This window comes from Chamaea fasciata, unplaced genomic scaffold (genome assembly GCF_029207755.1).
Source record: "Chamaea fasciata isolate MVZ Bird 193981 ecotype frontalis unplaced genomic scaffold, bChaFas1.0.hap1 SCAF_1, whole genome shotgun sequence".
NCBI lineage: Eukaryota > Metazoa > Chordata > Aves > Passeriformes > Sylviidae > Chamaea > Chamaea fasciata.
Genome location: NW_027094086.1, coordinates 104,286 through 125,535, shown reverse-complemented (window position 1 = coordinate 125,535; position 21,250 = coordinate 104,286). Strand labels below are relative to the sequence as shown.

Below are 21,250 nucleotides of genomic sequence, written 5' to 3'. Positions count from 1 at the left end.
GAGAAGATACTTTAGAGAAGAAACTTTAACCTATTGTAGTAAAATTTTCTGGGTTATTCAAGTTTTTAGTTACTCACTCTTCACTTAATATTGTTATGGTAGTGTTTAAAACCCAGTTCTGAACTGAGGGGAGGTGAAATACTTCTTGCTACACTATGTATAAACCCCATTCAGCATTACATACAAGTAGTGCATCACAGTCTGTTCAAATAATCTTAGGACTCTGACATTTCTTATACTTTGTAAGTTTGAAGGCTGGAACACTGCTCTTACTTCACTGCTTTGTGTCAACTGTAATGTCACATTTTTCAGGAGGTTAAGTGAGGTAAATTGTACGGAGAACAGACTAATTTTACAGAGAATAAAGCCGTTGCAAATGCCTGAGCCCACCCTGCTGAACAGTTGGTGAGAAATATCTTGTGCATTTCCGCATGGAAAATGCGTTTGTCCTGCACAAACAGCACGTACCGGTTGGGTAACCGAAGGCTAACTAAAATAAAACAGAGGAAACAATAAAATAAAACATAGGAAACAATACAACCCCCAGGCGCTTCCAAATCCCGTTCCCGGCGCCCGCCCCCGCGGAGGCCCCGCCCCCAGGCCCCGCCTCGTCAAAATGGCGGCGGAGCCCGGGCGGTTCTTCTGCACGGCGGGCCGCGGGCTGGAGCCCTTCCTGGCGCGGGAGGTGCGGGCGCGGCTCGGCGCCACGGAGGTGAGCGGGGAGCCGGAGCCCGCCCGGGCGCCCCGGTCCGGGTGAGCGGGGAGCCGGAGCCGGTGCCCGCCCAGACGCCGCGGCCGGTCCGGCTCAGCAGGGAACGCGGCCGCGTGCGCTGCGCGCCCCGGAGCCCGGCGGGCCGGGGCCGGGCTGTGCCGCCACCAGCGCGGGGAGCGCCGCACGGAGCTGGGGCTGCGCTGCCCTCAGGGCTGGCCGGGCTCGGAGCGGCCTCCGCTCTGCGGGCGCGGAGGGACCGTTCCCCGCACGGAGCTGGGGCTGCGCTGCCCTCAGGGCTGGCCGGGCTCGGAGCGGCCTCCGCTCTGCGGGCGCGGAGGGACCGTTCCCCGCACGGAGCTGGGGCTGCGCTGCCCTCAGGGCTGGCCGGGCTCGGAGCGGCCTCCGCTCTGCGGGCGCGGAGGGACCGTTCCCCGCACGGAGCTGGGGCTGCGCTGCCCGCGGGCTGCGGGAGGGGCTCACCCGAGGCCGGGTCCGACCGGTGTTCTCCCCGCAGGTGGACTGCGTCTCGGGAAAGGTGTTCTTCAGGGCGGCGGCGGGGCCGGGCGAGCTGCGGAAGCTGCGGTCGGGGGAGCGCCTGTTCCTGCTGCTGAAGAAGCACAGCCCGCTGCCGGTGTCCGGGAGCAGAGGTACGGCCCGGCCACGGGCTGCGCGGGAACGGGAAGCCTCGGCGTGAGTCCTAGTTATGAGACTCGAGGTGTTTGTATTTTACTAGTGGCTGTAGTTCTAATTGACAGTAATCGATTCTGAAGTGTCTTTCACCCGCGCGTGTTTTCAACATTTTTTTAACCTGAAAAGGGCTTTTGAATTGTTTTCAATAGCTACTTTCCCGCCTGAATGTATATGTGTATTTTTTGAGACTTTCTCTCCCTGTCCGATCTCAAAAAAGTGAAGAGCACCCCACCCAAAAACTAAAGTTCAGTTCTCTTGTGTGTATTTTAACAATAAGTCTTATTTTCTGTTAAACAAAGTGAATCCCGACCTATATCTTGTGTCAATTTACTGTTAAGTACACAGCTTCCTTCTAAGTCTCAGCTGCTTGAGTCATCCTCTCTGTCAGTGTTGGAATGAGAATTTCAAGTTAGATGGATTGATATCTGCCTTCTGGTGGGTTTTTGTTTGGGTGATTACCTTCAGCTTTGAGGATGAAATTTGATCATGATTCTAAAATTTTAAGTGATAACTAGAAAGACCTTTTTTTTTTTCTTGACCAGTTTTGAGGTATTCAAGTGAATTGGACTCTCTGTTCCTCATGCTTCTTTTGTAGCTAGCTTAGGACTGCCCACACGTGTGTGTTGCAGGGTTGAAGGCAGAGTGATGAATGGGAAGCAGAAGTTTTCTTCCGAAAGAATAAACTTGTCTTTCCCTGAGATGACTCAAAGGAATTCATGTTTGTATCTGTCTTCAATTCTGGAAGGTGTCCTGCATCTTTTAATCCTGGGCCAAGTGCTTTCTGGGGAGGATGGCGTGGTAGGCTGGTCCTCTGTCCCTGGGAATGACTCTCACAGGTGGTCTGGTTCTCTACAGCTGCTGCATTCTTGTGCAGAATTCAACCCTTGCATGATTTAACCTTGGTTGTGCAGAGCTTGTAATCAGAGGGATGCCCGTGTGCCTCCTGGTGGGTATGAGGGTGCTGAGAGCTCAGCCGTGCCTGTGGTGTCTGTTGCTGATTTCTCGATTCACACATAATGAAATCTGAATACAGTTGCTGTTAATAGCTGTTCTCAGTCCATAGGGAAATGAAATGTCAAGGCTGAAGTACTGTACTGAAAACTGCTTTTTTTTTTCCCAGGGAAAATGCTTCATGAGATTAAAAGCCTTGTCATTGGGGAACCGAAATACTGGCTGGATATTATCTCTGTTTGGAGAAGGCTTCATGGACATGAGGGAGAAACAGATAATGTCTCTCAAGAAAATGCATTGGCTCTGAAGAGAAAGTCAGAAGAAGAGACAAACACTACAAGTAAAAGGCAGAAAACAGAGCAAGTAAGAACAGTTGTGTCTGAGGAACGTCACATGGAAGATGGAGAGACCTGTGTGGTGCCGGGGAGAATGAGCAGTCAGGAGTGCTGGATTGAGAGCAAGACTTCCTCGGAATTCCCTTTGAAAGGCAGTGGAGAGAGTCCTGCTGTGAATGAGAAGCTAAGCTTCAGTTTCAGAGTGTCTTGTCGTTGTAGTGGAGCAATTGCCAAAATACTTACTTCACAGGTATGCTGGAGTATCTGTGTCTTAAAAGAATTCAGCAAAGGTGAACAGAGATGTGTAGTTTGTCGTTTCAGTTGTGTTGTGTGCTCTGGAATAATAAACTGATGCAAGCTTTTTCTGCTTTTTCTCAAAAAGCCCTTAACCTGCATTCACCTTAAGCAAGTAGAAATACAAATGCTGTTTTTAATTTGTCGTGCACTATTACCCTTAATGTTTTTCAAACCAATACCTTTTACTGAGGATAAGCAAAGGTAAGAGTTTGAGGTTTCTGGCCCTGTGGAGGCTGTGGAGTGATTGGGTAAGTTTACAGCTATTTAAAAGGCCATTGGAAGGACTGTGGAGCAAGACTCTTCTCAGTTGTGGCAGGCAGTCTAGAAGAAGGCGTAAAAGCCAGAACTTGAAGCTTCTGTTACCTCTGGCTGGGTACTGGGGAGAACTTGTTCTTTGGGAATGCAGCCCTAGGACGAGTCTTGGGAGAAGTGGAACCTGGTCCTTGGAAAAGAATAGTGGCATAGAGACCTCCAGGGGTCCGTTACATCCAGCCCTCTTCCCACCTGTGCAGGTTTCTCTTACTTGAGGGTAACAGTGGTTTAGATTTTTTTCCTAACTGAAGCTGGTATCTTGGTGAGGTGAGACACGTGACCCTCCCTTTGAGGTTGTTTGCCTAAATTTGTGCTATGTTTGAACTTAATACTCTGAAGGAAATCAGAGCTTTCTGTGTGTAATGAAGGCATTAAAACTGTGAGTTGTAGTTGTGCATTTACAGGTTTTCTGTTGGATAATCTGCCGTAGAGCCGTTGGAAATACTTTGTGCATGTGGTTAAGAATTCCAAAACTGTGGCAATCACAGAATATCCTGGGTTGGAAGGGACCCACAAGGGTCAAATCCAACTCAAGTGAATATTTTGTTGTCACTTGCTCAGGACGTGAACTTCAGCCTCTCTCGCTCCAGTTGAGCGTTGGTTGATGGTGTTTGCTTTGCCCCTCACTCACCTGCTCTGCCCTGTTGTACCTCGTCTGGTGTGAACTGTGTGAGTTGTTCTCTTAGGCATAGAGTCTTTCTTTTCCCGGGGATTTCTTTGCTCATCCAGGGCTGTGATCTGCAGTTTTCCGATTTCTGTGGGTTTTTATTGCCTGTTGTGGCTGTTCTTCCCCCTTGCAGGAGGTCGGAAGAGCCATTGGTGTCACGCTGGTGAAGCAGTGCGGGTGGCGTGCTGATCTGCGGGACCCTGACCTGGAGGTAGTGGTACTTGTCTGCCTGTTGATGCTTCCAGAATCACCCGACACCTTTTGTTTTGTTCTCTGCTCCCTTGGCAAGTGGGACCATGGCCTCTCCCTGCTGGTCTTTCTGCCGCTGAATTTACCTGGAAATCAGCCAGTGGCACTGAGCAAAGCACGCATGTGACCCGTGTGTGTGTGTGCTTTCCAGAGCTCTGGAATAAACACCAGCCTGGCTGCGTGGGCCTGCATGGGAGGGGAAGGATCCATGGAGGAGGTGTTTCAGTATCCAGCACCTTTACAGGCCGCTGGGCTCTGACTGTGAAAATGGCAATCACCTGAGCCGTGGGCCATCTGTGGCCTCTGAAGGAGAAATGAACAAGCAGCAAGGGCATGTTCTCGAGGAGCTGGACTTGAGAATGCCGTTTGAGGAAGAGCCTCCTCTGGGCCTTGTCTGTGACAAAGAGCTCACCTAGTGCACCCTTGCCGGTGCAGCTGCCTGGAGACCTTCTAAAGGACTCCTTGCTCTTGACAAGCTGCTTCTCCATCCCTGCCCTTGTCTTGTGCAAGCTGCTCCCAGCACTGATGCTGAGAGATCTGAGACCTGTAGACCCTCTTGAGTGTATTTACTGGCACCGTTTTTCCCACACTGAGCATTACGTACAGCTTTGTTGAGGCTCATGTGGACCTCCTGTTCCTGCCCAGATTTTTGCTCTAAAACTATTAAAGTGCTGAGGACTGGGATTTTTCAATAGCATCACGTTTCCCTTTGTGCTTTCCGGGGGTAGGGATTGCAGTCATGCAGGACCTGCTGGGGAGCTCAGTTTTCTTTTGGGATGCTCTCTATGGGACAGCAGAACAATTTCTTTTAGCTGCCTACATTTCAGGAAGGATTACTTGTACATTACTTCTAACTGAATTGCCCCTTAGTGGTAATAGTGGGGATAATGGTGGGGTTGTTTGTTGTTAGTTGTTTTGGGATTTTGTTTGTTTGGTGGGGTTTGGGTTTTTTGTTTGATTTGGGGGGGGGGGGATTTTTTATTTGTTGGTGTTTTGTATTTATTTTGTTGCTCATATACAATTAATAATATTCTCCCACTTGTAGTAAATGGATTTATAACTAAAAATTCCCATGCTGTGTTAAGGAAAAATAGGCTCCCTTATAAATTCACGTGCTTGCTGGTGGATTCCTGGCTGACAAAATCCCCTTCAGCTTGCTTAAGCATGAAATCATCTTTAAAGTGTCATTCAGATTATCTAGTTGGATTTCTTCCAATTAATTTTTACTGTTTATAGTATGCATTTTTGTTCTTAAAAAATGAGATCAGAAGTTTCTAGAAGCGTCTGTGTCTGGTTTAAATGAGTTAAAGCTATTGTTGTGTCAGTTTGAGACTTTAAAATGTTTGGCTTGTGGTTTTTTTCCTCTCTTAGATCTTTGTACATCTTAATGACACTCAGTCTGTGGTGGGGATTCCTCTTTTCAGGTAAGCATTCTCCGCACCAGATTTGTCATGGCACTATCAGAACAGGCAAGACTGTAAATCTTGCTGTCCACCATGAGTATTTATCTTTTGGTTTGGTAATCACTGGTTGTCAAATCAGCCTTGTGATCTGCCTGGATTTTAAATAAACACACAGACCAGACTTTGCAGTGAGTTACGGCTAAAAGCAGATTTCCCTGTTTCTCAGTCCATCTGTCCAGTTCATTCGTTCTTTGACGTTACATGGGCTGTTCCGGGTGGTTCTGTTGTTTTAGTGAATTTCTTTGGTTTTGTTTTTTGCTGTCTGCAGGCTTCCATTGGCAAACAGAGAGTATATCAAAACAGCAGGACTGCGGTCAACAGTCGCGTGGGCCATGGCATCTCTGGCTGAAATCAGTGTCAGTGAATGTTCCTTGCAAAGAAATGGAGTCCTGAATGAAGGGGAGGGGGGTGCTGCTCATCGGGACTGGAGCTGGACGCTGTGAAGGAGTGTGGTGGTTTTAATGCCCCGTTTTCTAGTTCATGTGGACAGGGTCTGCCATGCCTGTGATGAGAGTGTGCTGTCACCTGCTGTTCAGACAGGTATCTGCTGTAATTCCAAGTCCTTCTCAACAGAGCTCTTGATCCTTGTACAGATATATGTCCAAGTGGCAACATACTTTTCACCGTCCAGTGACAGTGAAAAAATGAAACTTTGTTTGGTGTTGTTTTCCAAGGAAATGTGATCTCTTTTCACAGACTAATTTGGTACCAATATCTGTCTGCAGTCCACTTGTACTGTTTCCTCCTGAATGTCACCTCTGGGCTGTCTGTAGTGAAGCTATTGGTGCTTTTCACTGTATTCCCTTACAAGGGAGTTTGGCCTGGGATTAGCAGTGATTGTTGTTAACCTGTGCTGGATTCAGTGGGGTTATGTACATCCCTTTGTAAGCTTTGTCCTGGGTAGGGAGTCTGTCTTGCTTGGGATGCAGTAACGCCTCTGTTTCTCTAGGCTGGTGCCCTTGTGCTGGATCCCATGTGTGGACTAGGAACGATACTACTGGAGGCTGCTAAAGAGTGGCCTGTAAGTATCCCAGTCACAGCTGGCTGGACCTTTGCAGAGAAACCGGTAGTTGTGATACAGGATTCTCTCTCTACTAGTTAGTCCAAAGTCCATTGCTTGAAGGGTGAAACCAAACTAATCTTTCCAGGCAGCTGCTAAAAGTGTTTTAGTGCAAACGTTCCCCCAGATGAATGTGTCCTGCAGGGCCCTGTTGATTCACACTGCAGGGTTTGTGTGAGGCAGCCATGGACTTCTAAAGCTTTCTGGGCTTGTCCTGGCGTTGGAGGAGTCGGTGTGATGGGACAGTTGTTAGTGTTAGAGGCAGTGGGGCTGGCTGTAGCTAGCTGGGATCTTGCTCTTAGGACATGCTCTTGATATTTCTGTAATTTCAAGTGTCTTGAGCAGAGCAGAACATTAAAGGAGTGAAGACAGCACATGCTTCCTCTGTTCCTCCATCCTCTGGATTGTGAATTGCTCTGTGTAACAATGGCAGATGTCCCAGAAAGGGGGTTGTCCAGAAAGAGCTGCGCAACAAGGCAGTTCTGAGAAGGGTTTATAAAATAGATAACCTGAGTGTTAACAAAATTACTTTTCTCTTTTTCTCTCTGAACAGGAAGCCTGTTACTGGGGTGCTGATATAAGTGATTCGCAGTTAGAGGGTGCAGATGGAAATATTAGAACTGCAGGCTTAATGGATAAGATTGAGCTGCTTAAAACTTCTGTGAAAGGTATGTCTGTGGGCTTTCCGAGGGAATTTTTTCGTGTTTCTAGGATTGCACAGGAAATGTAGGTTCTCTTGAGGTGGTATGTTGTAGTGCTAACTCCCAACAAATAGCTGGGTAGTGACTCGCTAGTGCTAGTGCTAGTGAAGGGATAATTATTTCTTCTTCCTCCCTGCTGCCTGCACCTGGGAACTTTGGTAAAAACAAAGTCAGCAGAAGATAATAAAAATTCTAATTATCTGGCATGGACAGTAGTTGGCTCTCTTAATGGTAAATGTGTGAATACCACAAAGAGTATGTACCATCTGAGAGTTTTGTATCTTAATGGAACACAGCCAGGACAAATCCAAGTAAAATGCAGCCTGCAACTTAAACTTATCAGGTGAGTAATGCTGAGGACTCATTTAGCTAAGCTGAATTGTTCATGTTTTGCAGTAGGAAAATTTTGAATGGTGATGCCTTTCTCCTGTAAGAGGGAATCTGTTTGCTCTTAATTCACAAGCTAGTCTGCAGAGAAGGAATCATTTCATGACCTTACTGTGGACCTCAAAGTCTGAGGCTAAATTACCTCTATATGAAATACATGACAGGCAAGCTGGCTGTTTTTCCCTGTGCATGAGTGATGAAGTGTGCATATTTTTTTATCTTGCAGTATTTCTTACTGGAATGGCAAGATTTTTTTTTTTTTTAATAAAAACGTAGGATTATTTCTCACTTAAAAGCTGTTTGACCTTGGTTTCTAGGATAATGGAAGTTACTTGGGTGTCAGATTTTCTAAACTGAACAAGTAGATAGTGTCTTCATCACTGGTCAAAAGCTTATTTCTGCATGTCTTGAGCAGGACTGTAGGTGACTTGTCCTTTCGTTTGCAGATAAAATTGATACCCAGTTGTTGTGCTGCAAATGTTGACCCAAGAATGGTCTGGGAAACATCTCCAGCTAGTTCTAGGAAAGCTGGTGTAAAATCTCAGCAGAATTTAGTTGAGGAGGGACGGTTGGAGGTCTGTAGTCCTGTTGTCTGCTCAGGGCTGTGTCCGGTCAGTTTTGAGCGCCCTGAGGGATGGGGGACCCACAGGGTCTCAGGAAGGATCTCAGCCTGGCATGTGGCCAGCCTTCATCACCACAGGCACGGTGCTGCCTCTTCATCTGAGGAACTGACCTTTGCCGGGATGCAGAAAGTCTGAAAGACACTGGCTCTGACGGAATCCAAGTGATTTCTGGCTGTAAACCAGATTCCTGGGAAGAGAAAATGGGGATGGGGAGGAATTTGATGTGGTTCCTTGCCATTCATGCATGTGCACTTGAACATTTTCACTAAGTGCTCACAAGCTTAGTTCTTTTGTGTTTTGCTAAATTATTTTCATGTTTAAGATGTACTGTGTGTTGAGACACAGCAGTTCATTTGGACCCATGTGGTGCCCTATAGGAGAGTCTTGCTGCAGGGGCAAACATCATCAGGAGCAGGGAATCTGCGAACTAAGCGATGCTGTCATGTGTTTGTCTCTTCCCAGCCTGCAGAAGGGTGGTGGCTCCACAGTGTTGTTTGTGAGGGCAAGCGCAGAAGGAGCTGTGAGTCTGGGTGCATAACCCAAAAAGAGCTGGCAGCCAGTGTTGAGAGGGTAATGGGGTCATAGCTGCTGTGCATTTTGCAGACAGTCAGAGATAAAGACCTGCCTTTATTCTGCAGCATTGCCATTGCCTTCAGAAAGCTTCGACAGCGTTGTTTCGGATATTCCATTTGGGAAGAAGTTCAAGAACACAAATGGTGCCCAGCTCCTACCGGATATTCTCCAGGAAATGGAGAGGTATGTGTAGCCTTTGGGGTTTGATGTAAGTGCCACGACGGTTTGTGGTATAGGTATTCAGTCAGCTTCAGATTTGCTTTGTTCCAAACGTTCTCCAGCCCTGTATTCTGACTCTGTGCAGGCTGTGGAAGTCTCAGCCCTGTGCTTGTCCCTTAGAGACTTTTGTGTTGTGTTTTGCCAGCTGTGAGTGCCGATGGCAGTGCAGGCTGACAGGGAATGATCTTGTGTGAGCCATGCTCACAAATGCTCTTTGCAAGGCATGGTGGTGAAATATTTCTGAGCCACACTCAAACGTGTGGCAGAAAGGAGAAGGAGGAGAGGCGTACCTGGACAAAGTCAAAGCACAGACAGGCAAATAAAGCTGTAACCCTTTTTCAGTTGAGGCCTGCTTGTATAAAATCATAGGCTTTCCTTTCTGAGGTCACAGCCAAGCTGCGACCAGCCTGCCTTGACAGGAAGGATCTCAGGGTAGAAAAAGTGGTGTGCGTTTTCTTTGCCATCCAGGAATGTCTCACTGGCAACCTGGCCTAATTTTAGGTGTGTCCTTTCATCTCTCACTGTGTCATTTTGTGGCAGAGTTGAGCCAAGCTAATAGGTGAGCTGCTTCTACAGACAGTTCAAACCATCTTCCCTCTGCTTCTTGCCTGAAAACAAGCCCTTTCTCTAGGACTGGTCTTCAGTGGGTGTTGATCTCACTCACCCCAGGCAGGAATGCTGTGGGAAGGTGGTGGAGAAGATGGTGTGGCTCCACAGAACAGTTTGGCAATCTTACTGTGCTTGTCTTCTGGCCTTGTTTGCTCTATTGCTCCATCCTAAGCAAAATATTCCTTTGGGAAGGTGGAGATGGGGAAGGGACCATTACCATGAGAGCCCCACCAGTAAAACTGGTCAAACTACTTGCTGTAAACTTAGTCAGGATAGTATTTTTTTTTCCCCTCTTTCAAAGCCAAGTGTAATGTTTGGACATATACCTAGAAAAATTAATTGCAAGCAATGGTTAGTTTTTCTCTGCTTCCTGAGTTTGAAAGCCAATAAGGATCCGTGGAACAGGGAAAGGGCAGACCCTTTAAAGTTCCCAAAAGGAAAGGCCAGTTTCAGAATTACCCTACTAACCTGAGAAGCCCTTGCTGCGCTGGGAGGCTGTTCCTTTGCAATCTCCAAAAACTCTGGGCTTGATAATGGTTAAAAATGAGTCCATCTTCCCTGCTAACTCAACAGAAAACTGCTAGCATCAGAAATGTTTCAGTCAGGACAGGGCCCTGTTCCCCCATTTAGAAAGAGGTAAGCAGATCTGGGATTTAAATTCCTCGTGGAGATGCAGCTGGCTGAGTTGAGCCATGACACACTGAGGTGTTTCACTGAATGCAGGTGACATCTGACGTGTCAGCAGTGTTGCCTTCTGCCCAGGCAAAGGGATGACAGGAAGGATCAACACCTAACCTTTATTTTTCCTGTGATTGCCAGAGTGCTTCGTGTTGGAGGGACTCTGGTGTTGCTGCTGAGCCAGGAGCTCCACAGACGTGTGGATGGCTTGACCAAGTGTGCTGGAGGTGACTCTGCTGAGGCCTCTGCTGATGGTGACAGTGGAGCAGCCCCTGCCCAAGCCCTGACTGTGCGTGGGAATTCTTCCTCCTTGGCACAGGGTGGTGGAGAATCCGTTCTCAGCAGGTGCTTCAGGTCTCTGGTGCCAGAGGGTGTCTATGCTGTGAGTCTGGGGAAGACTGATGCCTTCATACACAAATACAGGAAGGTGTCTGCTCCTGGGAACTGGGAGCTCTCTGGTCCTGGGCTGAAGGGGACTTGAATCCCGAGACACTTCAGGAGCAGCACAGCAGGACTCGGTGGAACCTTGCTGATGCAGACAGACCCCGTGCCATCCCTTGGATTGCCTCACATTCTTTGGATGTCCCAAGGCACTCTGCTTTTCTCTCTTCGGTTTTTAGGAGAGATGGGAGATGTTTACCAGTGTTTCAGACAGCTCTACTGTATTGTATACAGTGAAACAGGATATAGTAACTTGTAGTGAGGCAGAGTCCTCAAAATCTTGTTCAGGCAAAGCTTCTCAGTCTTGGGAAGAGTTTGTCTGAGAGAGGAAGTCGTTGCTTGCAGAACTGCAAACCCAGATGTGGTAGCCCATGATCTTTGGGCTGTCTCCTCCAGCTATTAATTTTAAGGTAATATTTAAGCTACAGCTTTGTCTGTCCTAACTGTTCTTAATGTTGAGATAGTTCTTAGGTGGAGGATAGGCAAGGCTGCTGAGAAGGAAGGGAGCGCAGAAGGGGAAAGAAGCAGCACTGGCAGCCAGAGCTGTAGCAAGTCTCAGGCCCCTGGGCCCCGACTCCATTTCGTGTGTCCTGGGTCCTCCCTGCCCCTGCCTCTCCCCCTCTCTCCCACATTGTTGTGGCACAATTTTTTCTTCGCTGTTCCTTTTCTTTTCTCTTGATTCTTCAAAATAGGGCCTTTAGAACTGTATCAGTGTTAAATAAAGGGCCCAAGGCAATACTGAAATCACTCTCTCCTTTTGTTAGCATCCTTTGTACAAAGGCTGAGATGGCAAAACCCCGAAATAATTGCACATTATTTCTGAGAACTAAACATAAAGATTTCTCACTGCTTCCCTAAGCAGTGCCAGTCTGCAGGAACACTGGAGGCCTTTTGGGAAGAGAACATTAGGATAAAATACCAAATGCATTTTTGTATGCTTCTGTGTTAAGTTTTTGACTGACTTAAAGAGCAGAGTTGGATTTAATAATGTTATTTTGTTGACTTCAGCACAGTTTCTCTCAAATGTTTTTACTGAAAAAAATATAAAATGGGAATGTATTTGGTTTTTCAAACACACTTTTCTGTCCTAAAATATCTTTTACTTATTAATGTATATTTTTGCAGCTGTGCAGTCTACGATGAAGACTTCCTTTTGAAACTCAGCAGCATTTTGGACTAAAGCAAACTTTGTTATGTAAGGGTAGATTTGGGAGGTGTTTTGTTCTGGTTTTGTTTCATTTGGCTTGCCTTTTTTTTTAAATATTGAGTGTATCAAAGAATAATGTGTAATTGTATTTTGAAAATGTAACTTTTTAAAAAACAATTACATCGGACTCAGATTAACTGTGTCTTTCTAGTGTGGTTCACCACTCTTCAGCCATTGAGCTTACAAAAAACATCTAGAAATATCTTGGTGAAAAATATTGCTTTGGTATTTTAGAAGAAAAATGCTTAGGCCACATTGTGCTGCCCACATGCAGCTGTGGGACGTTTGTTACCTTACCCATCAGGTATGGAAGCATGGTGTTGTGTTGTTGTTTTGCCAAGTTCTTTGTGTGTGTTGTAGTGCATTTACCTGTGTCCTACGGCTATTTTGGTCCCTTTTTGTTTTTTGGGGTTTTTTTTGTATGAAAGCTGATTTTTCCAGTCTTGCAACACCAACACAAAAGGAAGGTAAATGGCACTTGCAGTGCTAATCATCCTGTTGACCCTCACTGTTTATTTGTGCTGCGTTTTTAGAGGCAATGAACTGATGTCTTCGGGCCTTTGCTTTTGGAAGTTGTTTGATGTTTTGTGGTTTACAGTGCTGAGACCTGAAAATAATGATGTGTGTGCCCTGTGGTCATACCAAGGCTGAAAATTTTGCGGATGTTCCCTCTAAGTTTCTTCGGTGCTGAAGTACAGACACATTTTAAAAAGTACCAAAAACCCCCCATTCTGAGGAAAAACACATAGCAAAGAAACATCTGTGTGCAAAATTCTGGGACTTACTGTGAGTATAGATGAATTCTTCTGTAACCACTTGGACCACACGTTATCTTACATATCGCTGTAAAACAAAAATAAGAGCTGTTCTTCACAGAACTCCTTTTCTGAGGAATGACAAGCAAAGTTTTCTCTATTTCATTAAAGCAAGTCCACTACAAATACAAGTAAATAGGCACTTTTACAGCAGTACTTCAAAATACTAAAATATACGCAGCAGATTAGAGACAACTTTTGGAAGAAATTAGAAGTGAGCCCAAACCTCTGCAAATATTTTTTCTTGTACTATATACATTTTTTAGAAACTGGGTACATTCAAATTATATTTTAGCAACAGCGCAGTTATGGTAATTCCGTGTACTCACAGAATATATAAAAACAAACTAAATAGATTCTGAATACATTTTGGTATTGGATGAAGTTCTGTGTTATAAATGCAAGAACATAATTTGAAATGTTAATGCCATTATGTTGTCACAATGGTTTTAGCTTGAGGAGTACTAGATTAAAACTGATTTATCAGGGATTTTACAGTCAAGAGCTATAATTTAACCAGAAGTGAGGTAATTACAGACAGATCCCAAGCTGCATGTTACCAGCTTACAATTAGTCTTCTTGAACAGCAGATTATGAGACATACTTGGTTTTTACATATTGCCATTTAAAATAACCTAGTATTAAATCTAGACAGTAATGTTACTACTGGTGCACCGTGCTTGTTTAACTCTGGACGTTATCAGATCTGAAATAAATACAGAATTTCTGCTCATACTCATTTATGTATTAAAACCTGTAAAGTTTCTCATTTTTTAATATAGAAAAAAATATTAATTTGCACATGAATAGATTTTCAAACAAAAATCTATTTTATACAAGGTTTTTAAAATATAAGAAATTATATGGAGGCCCCTTTTGGAGGGGGCTGTACATATGTAAATGGCATTATTAAAGCAACGTGCTGCTGTCTGGACTAATTTGATTCATTTTGTGCCTTCTTTGGGGGGCGAGTAAAAAGGGAGGGAGTTGGAGTCTGGGGGGTGGTGATGTAATTTAGAGCACTTGTCCTGGGCTGACTTCATGATGTTTGTATCCCCATTCATCTGTTTAGCCCAGAAATAAGTTCTGCACCTTCAAGACAGGTTCTGAGAGCGAGGGGTGGAAAAAGAAGTGTGCAGTTTGTTTTCAGGAACTGCACTCGCTCCCTGACATTCTGCTCCTGGACTCTTGTCTACGGACGGACAGCGAAGGAGAGCTCTGCTTTGCTTTTTCGATAGTTTTCAGCTAGCTGAGGCAAAGAAGTTCCCTGAACTGTGTTTATTTTTATTTTTATTGGAACTGTTTAGACCTGGACTCCCAGGTCTGGAGAGTGTTGAGGTTGTAAGGAGTTCAAATATTCCTTGTGCCTCTCCTGTTGCCAGCCCAGGACCAAGTCGGTGTTCCCTGAGTGGCTGCAGTTCCCTGCCCGTGGAGGGAGGCAGCCTGTGCTGGAGAGCGGGAGAAAGGTCCCTGCTGCTTGCTGTGTCCTCGGTGGGCAGAGAACTCTGACCTTAGCCAGGTGGGTTGGTGAGGATTGAATCAATCCTGCCTCCTTTTGAACGAGTTGTGGTGAGTATCAAATCAATCCTGCCTCCTTTTGAACGAGTTGTTTTCATGAGTCATCAGCTTTTAGCCGGCTTTTGTTCAGTTTCCTCTTTTGTGAGTTTCTTCTTGTTTTGATCCTGAAATTGCCAAACCTTTAAGTTTGCTAAATGAACCATGAAAAGGTTCAACAAACCAATCCCGAGGGAATTGGGCCTTGGATGTCTGGGATCTCATGGCCCTTCAAGGCCATGTAGTGTTCATCCCGATTCTGGTGCCCAGGGAAACTCAAGGCTAATCAAAACATGAAGCAATTCTCATTAAACTCAACTTTCCAAAACTGAATCAGGGTCAAAAAAGATGGGAATGCCCTTAGGAGAAAAGTATCTGTGAGGCAAGGCAGGGTTAAAATGCCTGTGAGCAGGAAATGCAGGCAAAATGGCTCCTGTCATCCTGGGCCTGCCAGGCAGCTTTTGTTCCGTGGTTTTGTACTCTTTTGAACTGTTGCAAGGCAGTTTTCCTGCCTCTGCTGGGGGTGGCACCTGCATCCCACTGGAAAGGGAAAATGCGGAGAGAATAGTAAAGTATTCCCCTTCTTCCCTGGCACAGCCCCGGAGTGGGAGCAGCTTGCCCTTACCCCAGAGTCCTGCTCCTGCCCAGGATCCCTCTGGTTCCATGTGTTTTCCAAGCTCCCAGCACTGATGGATCTAAACAAGAACACTCGCCGTTCCTTCCCTTCTCCATCCTTGATGTTCCCAGGCCCTACCAGGTCTCCCTGGCTATTCCCTATCCGACTCCTCATCTCTCTCCCGCCTTATCCTGATCACATCCGGGCCCGAGATGTGTTTAGCAGCAAATCCATTCCTTTGAAGGAAGCCAAGTGCAAAGAGCATCCAAAGGCAGAGGAGCCTTTAGAAAAGAAATGCAGACATGCCACTGCGGGCTCTGTCCTCCTGTGTTTCCTGTCATTTTTCTCTGTCCGGTTTTGGAGGACTTTCTCTCTGCTTTTGGATGATCTTTGTCCAAATCCAGTGCCACAGGATTGAACAACTGACGAGTGAGGTCTGGGATGAAAGCAGTCTGCTAAAATTAAGGAAACAATGCTGGAAGAAAAATGAACATCCTTGTAATGCCTGGAATAAAAATGCTGGGAAAAGGCACTTTTATATTTGATTTGGTGTCACCTCTCCCTTTTTATGCATAAAATTCCATGGTGAACAATCCAAGGTACAAGATGAAATGCAGGAGTCTTTTATTCCACAGCAGGCTTAACTTCCCTTTTCTCCTCTCTTTCAGGATAGGGAAAACTACCGAACTCGTCCCATCTTTGCCAAGAGCTTTGCCATTTGAGCAGCTAAAAGCCAACAAGAACCCCTCTGGTCTTGCTTGAGGTGTGGGTAAGTCATGGGTTTGTCTTTTCCTCTCTTCTGGGATGAACTTTGTAGGGAATGCCATTTTCAGCAGCCTGGCCTGCTGGAAAAGGGAAGAAGGGAAGAGGAAATGTGCCAGAGCTGTGTCCCACCAGGCTGTGTTTCTTTTTGAGGACAGAGAGTCTCTGGGCTGAGGTGAGATTCCTGGGAGTGCCCAGAATTGCAGCTCCTGCTGGAAATTTTGTCTTAGGTCTGCTTCATTTGTGTCTGTGAGAAGTGAGATTTTTGCTGGAGAGGAGCTGTTGGGAACAAAGGATGGAGTAAATCCACTCGGAGGATGCACAGTGAGGGGCTGAGTTGCAGGGGAGGGGAGTGTTTATAAACTGGATCCGTATTTCCCTGGAACTGGCTGGAGCAGTGATGGGGCTGCCTGGGTTATTGGCCTGGGCCTGTGAGGATGAGGCAGAAACAATCCAGCTGAGCCCCTGAACCCTCCATGGATGCGTGAAACACTTCCACAGAAAGGCAAGGCAGTCGTGATTCCATAGGAAAAATTAAAGGCGACTGCTTAAAATCCATGGGAGGTTCCCTTTGGAACTGTCAGTCGGAGAGTGTATTGAAGCAGAGCACATCTTCTGGCTTTTTCTGGTCTGTCGTCTGCTCTCTGGCTTAATACAGTTCTGTGTGCTCTGGTTCAGGAAGCAGCGGGTTTGCAGCCGGCAGTTTGGGGTGGTTTTGTTTCTTTAGGGTTTGGGGTCTTGCTGAATCAGCCCTCCCGTGAATGCCCCGTGTTGTCCTACACTGCTGCTTTGGTTATGGGTCAGAGAGAGAAAACAGAAATTATCTTTTATCATGAAATTTTTCCAGGCAGAGGTGAGATGTCATCTTGCCCCTCCCCAAAGCACTGCAGGCGCGTGGGAGCAGCTCAGCACTGGCCCAGTTTTCTGTGTGAGAGGTTTAAGTGTTAATAACAACTCTCGTTCCTTGGTGCCAAAGATTTGGTCCTGCAATCCCAGGCTGGTGAGGGAAAAATGGAACCTGTGCTATTCCTGGAAAAGCTTCTGCTATGCCACGTGCAGTCTTTTAATTCTGTGCCCTGGGTGACTGCCCGGTATCTTTGTGATGAGACTTGTCAGACATTTAGACTTGGGAATTGAGTTTGGGTCCATTCACTACAAAATCTTGCCAAGGCTGAAGGCCTGGGGCAATGAGTGCTCTCAGCAAAGAGTCTTTATTATTCCTCTGTTGGATTTCCCTCAGCACTGGGCAGGAAAGACAAGGGTTTGGATCAGGAATTCTGCAAGCAACCATGCTTCTGGTAGAGTTCTTTGAAAGAAAAAAAAAAAAAAGTCAGCCTTTTTGTCTGTGTGCTTTATTGGTATTGCTTCTTAATTGAGCAACACCTTTAAGGAATGACGTGGGCCCCTTCTAGAAACAGTGCTCAGTACATTTTGCACTCTCTCATGAGACCTTCAGGCTCCTGTTTTTCCATTGCTGAGTTAATTACAGGTCCAAGCTGACAGTGTCCCCGTGTCGTGTTTGTGATGCTCATTTTCTCTGGATACGGGCTCGGGCTTTTGGGGCAGAGGGTGCCCCTCAAACCACAAGGCTTGTTTAAACCTTGTTCAGGATTTCTGGAAGACAGGCTGGGTGAGGACTTTGTCTGGTTGCTGTACTAGGGAATGGAAGGCAGGAGATTGCTGCCAAATCCCCGCTGAAGTTAGAATGTCCAAGGATATCGGTGTGATGGTTCTCAGGGATGACTCTTGCTCCCAGCAGTGTGTAGCGTGGCAGGACATGACAGAGCAGAGGGTGAGGGACCAGGGGGTAGGAGCAGCAAGTGCTGCTCATGCTGGCAGCTGAGTTTTGTGTTGCTGATGCTTTCAGAGCCAGAGCAGATTGGTTTGGTTCTGGTGCGCTGGAACAGGATCTGAACTTTCTAAAGTATTTATTTGTCCTTAGGCTGAAAAATACAGCTTTGCGGGACTTGTTCCCTTGCACCTGCAGTTCATTGTGCAAAGGATTTATTTTAGTGAGCAAGCGTTGTCATGGCGGGTGCAGTGAAGAGCAGAAGAGTTCCTGGTAAGATGAACTTGGAGAGCACGAGTGCCAGCCAAAACCTCCCTGTGTTCTGGGGCAATGCTGCTGCAGGAGGAAAGAGTGTGAGGTGCAAAGCCCCGAGCAGAGCGGTGGGAAATGGGGGGCGAGGAGGAGCTGGGCTAAGGATGGATTTAAACTGGGCTGGGTATTAGTGCAGGAGATGACATTTGTCATCCAGACTGCCAGAATGAAGATCTGTAAAATCCCAGCTCTGCCTTGTGTGTAATGTGTTTTTTTCTTATTTATGTCATCACAAAAAGCAGGGAAACACTAAATGTCACTGTTTCCCACTATTGCTGTGTGAAGGTTTTTTAAAGGCTGGTGCATTTCTCTTTTCTTTCTCACTCCAAGCTTGGCTTTTCCCCTCCTTTTTCGATGTCTGCGGCATTGGGTGTCCCAAGGAGGGCTGGATTCCTCAGCAAGGTTCTTAGCAGTTGGTGCTCATTCTGCTTTTCTGAAGATGTATGAAAATGTGATACCACAGCTGCATGGAGAAGGTGTCTGTGGCCATGGCACCCAGGGAATGGTGCTGGGAAGGGCAGGATGGAAAGGAGCTGCTCAGGAATCCAGAGCAGCAGTGGAGTGGGAGCTGGTGCTGCTGCCTCAGTCACACCCTCCTGGACAGTCTGTGCAGTGATAATATTCCTACTTTCCTTCCTGAACCTGGGGTTGGAGGAGAACACGAGTCTTGGCATTGATGGAAAGGGGAACTCCAGGGAAAAACTGCTGTTTGTGTCCTTAGAGAGCAGTGGGAAGAGCCTGGGAGAAATCCTGGCTGGCTGAGGGATCCTTGTGTCCCCTCGGGAATAAATCCCTGCGTCTCCTCAGCCCTGCTGGTTTGCAGTAGCGTTTGTACACCTTTCGCTGCAGCTGTGGTTCTTAATAACTGGAAGTCCAGGGATTCTGGGTGATTTCCATAAGTTCTCCTGTTTTGTAGGAGCTGCACGGTGAGGTCAGCATTCTGATGGAGGCCCTGGCACAGCTGCCAAGGGCAAGAAACGTGGAGCATCCCGGGGCTTCTCCCGCCCGAGTTTCTCCCGGAGCGTGCTGCGTGTCGTGCCGGATGTTTAACCCGGGTTTGGGGTGTTCTCCTGCAGTCCCAGCTCTAACTGCTGCCCCCGAGCCCCGGCCTTGCTCTGTCCCAGCACTGAACCTGGCAGGTGGGTGTGCTTTTCCAGCCCTTGAATCCCACGGGCAATCCCAGATTCCCGGAGCTCCCCGAGGCACAGCCTGGCCTCCCTCCCTGGGAGCTGCACCTCAGTCTGCCTGGACCAAGGCCATCCTGTTTGAGACTTTATTCCTGTTGTTTTTCCTCTTCCAGGTTGTGGGCAAAAAGGAGAGCACCAGTAGGAAGTGAAGCCACTGGAAGGCCTTATCCCAGTCCAAGGTTCCCACTTTTCTCTCTGACTCCTGGATAATTGCCTGGCCATGACTGGACAGAGACTGTCAGTTTGATTTCCTGCCTTTTCCAATAAATCCTTGCTTTCAGCTGGAGTGTATTCCTGGTGTCATCCCCCTCCTCGTCCGTGGATGTGTAAATAAAATTCCTGACTTTTGCGGAGTCCAATTTTGTTACTGCAGGAATTGTGGTGCTTTTGTTCCACTGAAACTTCCCAACTCTGCTGAGAGTTTCCGATGTCAAATACAAGTAAGATTGGAGTTTCTTTGCATTGGTACTCCCACAAAACACAGATCATTCTTGGATAGGAGTAACTGGACCTGTTGAATTCCCACTTCCCTTTAAAATCAGAGCAGAGGAAGCAGATTTTAAATCATCATTCTGTGAGCTTTCACCAAATTTCCTGACTGTTCCAAAAGTTTTCAATGTTAGAAATTGCTGAGCTTGTCTTCCAGGCAAGCTGGGATGTAGGTATTATTCCTTCCTTTTATTTGATGTTTTTCCTCTCTCTGATTTTAGGAAGGGAATATTTATTGCAAATGCCAAATTTCTATCCTAATTGGAATTTTGGTACATCATAGGGCACGTTTCCAAGGAGTTTACCCAATTAATGTTGGTAAATCAGGCATCATTCAGCACCGTGTCCACAGAATTTTGTAAATTCCCAGGAAAACTTGCTAAGTGTTTAATTGTCATAATTCATCTCTGTAAAGTTCAATTTACTGCATTTTTAATTATGTAAATCCCATTAAAACTTAAGCCCTGGCCTGATCGCTGTTCCTTGGACACAGTGGGGTGGTTCTTCCCTGCCCTTGGCACATTTGGGTGTTCATCCAAAATGAGCTTCCTGCTAAAATAGCATTTGTTTCCAAGTAAAACTGGGAATTGCATAGAAAACTTTATTTTCTGGGAAGCACTGAGTTTGTTTTCTATATTGCTGCATAATCCAGGATACTCCTGGAGCTGTGTTGGGCAATGGCATTGAGGGGAGAGCTGCATTTATTTAATTTCAGGGGGTTTTTTGTTTTGTTTGGGATTTATTTTGTTTTTTTTTTTTTTTTCTTTTTGTTTTTTTGTGTTTTTTATGCTATACCTTTTTTTTTCATGTTATTTTCTTTTTTGTTTTGTATTTTAAAAATGTTTTTATATTTTATTTCTTCTATTTTTATATTTTTAACTCTTTTAATTACTTTCAATTTTTTATTTTGAAGATTTTTATGTTTATTTTTATTTTATTTTCATGTAATTTTTTAATTTTTAATCTTATTTAATTTTATTTTTCTCTTACGATTTTTTAGTTTATTTTTTATAACTTTTAACTTTTATTTTTAGATTTTTTTATTTCTTTTAAAATTTGATTTTATATTTCGTTTAATTTTGTCACGTTTTCTTTGTTCCTTTTTTTTTTTCTTCACTCTTTCTCACCATGAGTATCTGGGAGTTTGGCTGTTGGCAAGAAAGAAGTTGAAAAATGACCAGCTCTGTGCCCGCTGGACGTCGGGATGTCATAGAGAGCGCAGTTGGCAAAAGCTCTGTATTTTCTGCTCCATAAAACTCCTGAAGGGAGAAAGCTGTGACCACCGTGGTGCCGTTTTTTCCTTCCCAGCCCCGACCAGGTCTCCTCCTACCCGTGCACAGTGTTCCCAGCAGCAGCCTGCTGTCCAGGCTGTCGAGGCGTATTTCAGAGGGAGCAATAAAAACAAAGTAGACGTTTTATTTTGAACTCTCCGACCCTGCTTGTTTATTAGCAAAGGAATCCAAAACAAAGTGAACAACCCAAAAACGAAACAAAACCCCCCACAAACAACCCCCCGAAGAAAAACCAAAGAAAGAGAGAGGCCAGTATTATT

At 45.9% G+C, this 21,250-nt stretch overlaps 1 protein-coding gene and 1 long non-coding RNA gene across 3 annotated transcripts; both read left to right on the top strand.

Annotated features, from left to right (window-relative positions):
• Nucleotides 1-616: 616 nt before the first annotated feature.
• THUMPD2 (THUMP domain containing 2) lies at nt 617-13,943 on the top strand. Its single transcript, XM_066199435.1, has 10 exons — nt 617-712; nt 1,227-1,359; nt 2,523-2,938; nt 4,098-4,175; nt 5,585-5,637; nt 5,945-6,032; nt 6,626-6,697; nt 7,290-7,404; nt 9,086-9,203; nt 10,668-13,943. Exons 1-10 carry the CDS (start codon nt 617-619, stop codon nt 11,005-11,007), a joined length of 1,509 nt encoding a protein of 502 aa, XP_066055532.1. The 3' UTR covers nt 11,008-13,943.
• Nucleotides 13,944-14,377: 434 nt separating this feature from the next.
• Nucleotides 14,378-21,105, top strand: LOC136300888 (uncharacterized). 2 transcript variants are annotated; one of them, XR_010723763.1, is made up of 5 exons: nt 14,378-14,508; nt 15,828-15,928; nt 18,939-19,161; nt 19,323-19,649; nt 20,832-21,105. It is a non-coding gene; the product is annotated as an uncharacterized lncRNA (long non-coding RNA). The 2 variants fall into 2 exon arrangements; XR_010723762.1 differs by lacking the exon at nt 14,378-14,508 and having other exon boundaries at nt 15,008-15,928.
• The last annotated feature ends 145 nt before the right edge of the window (nt 21,106-21,250 follow it).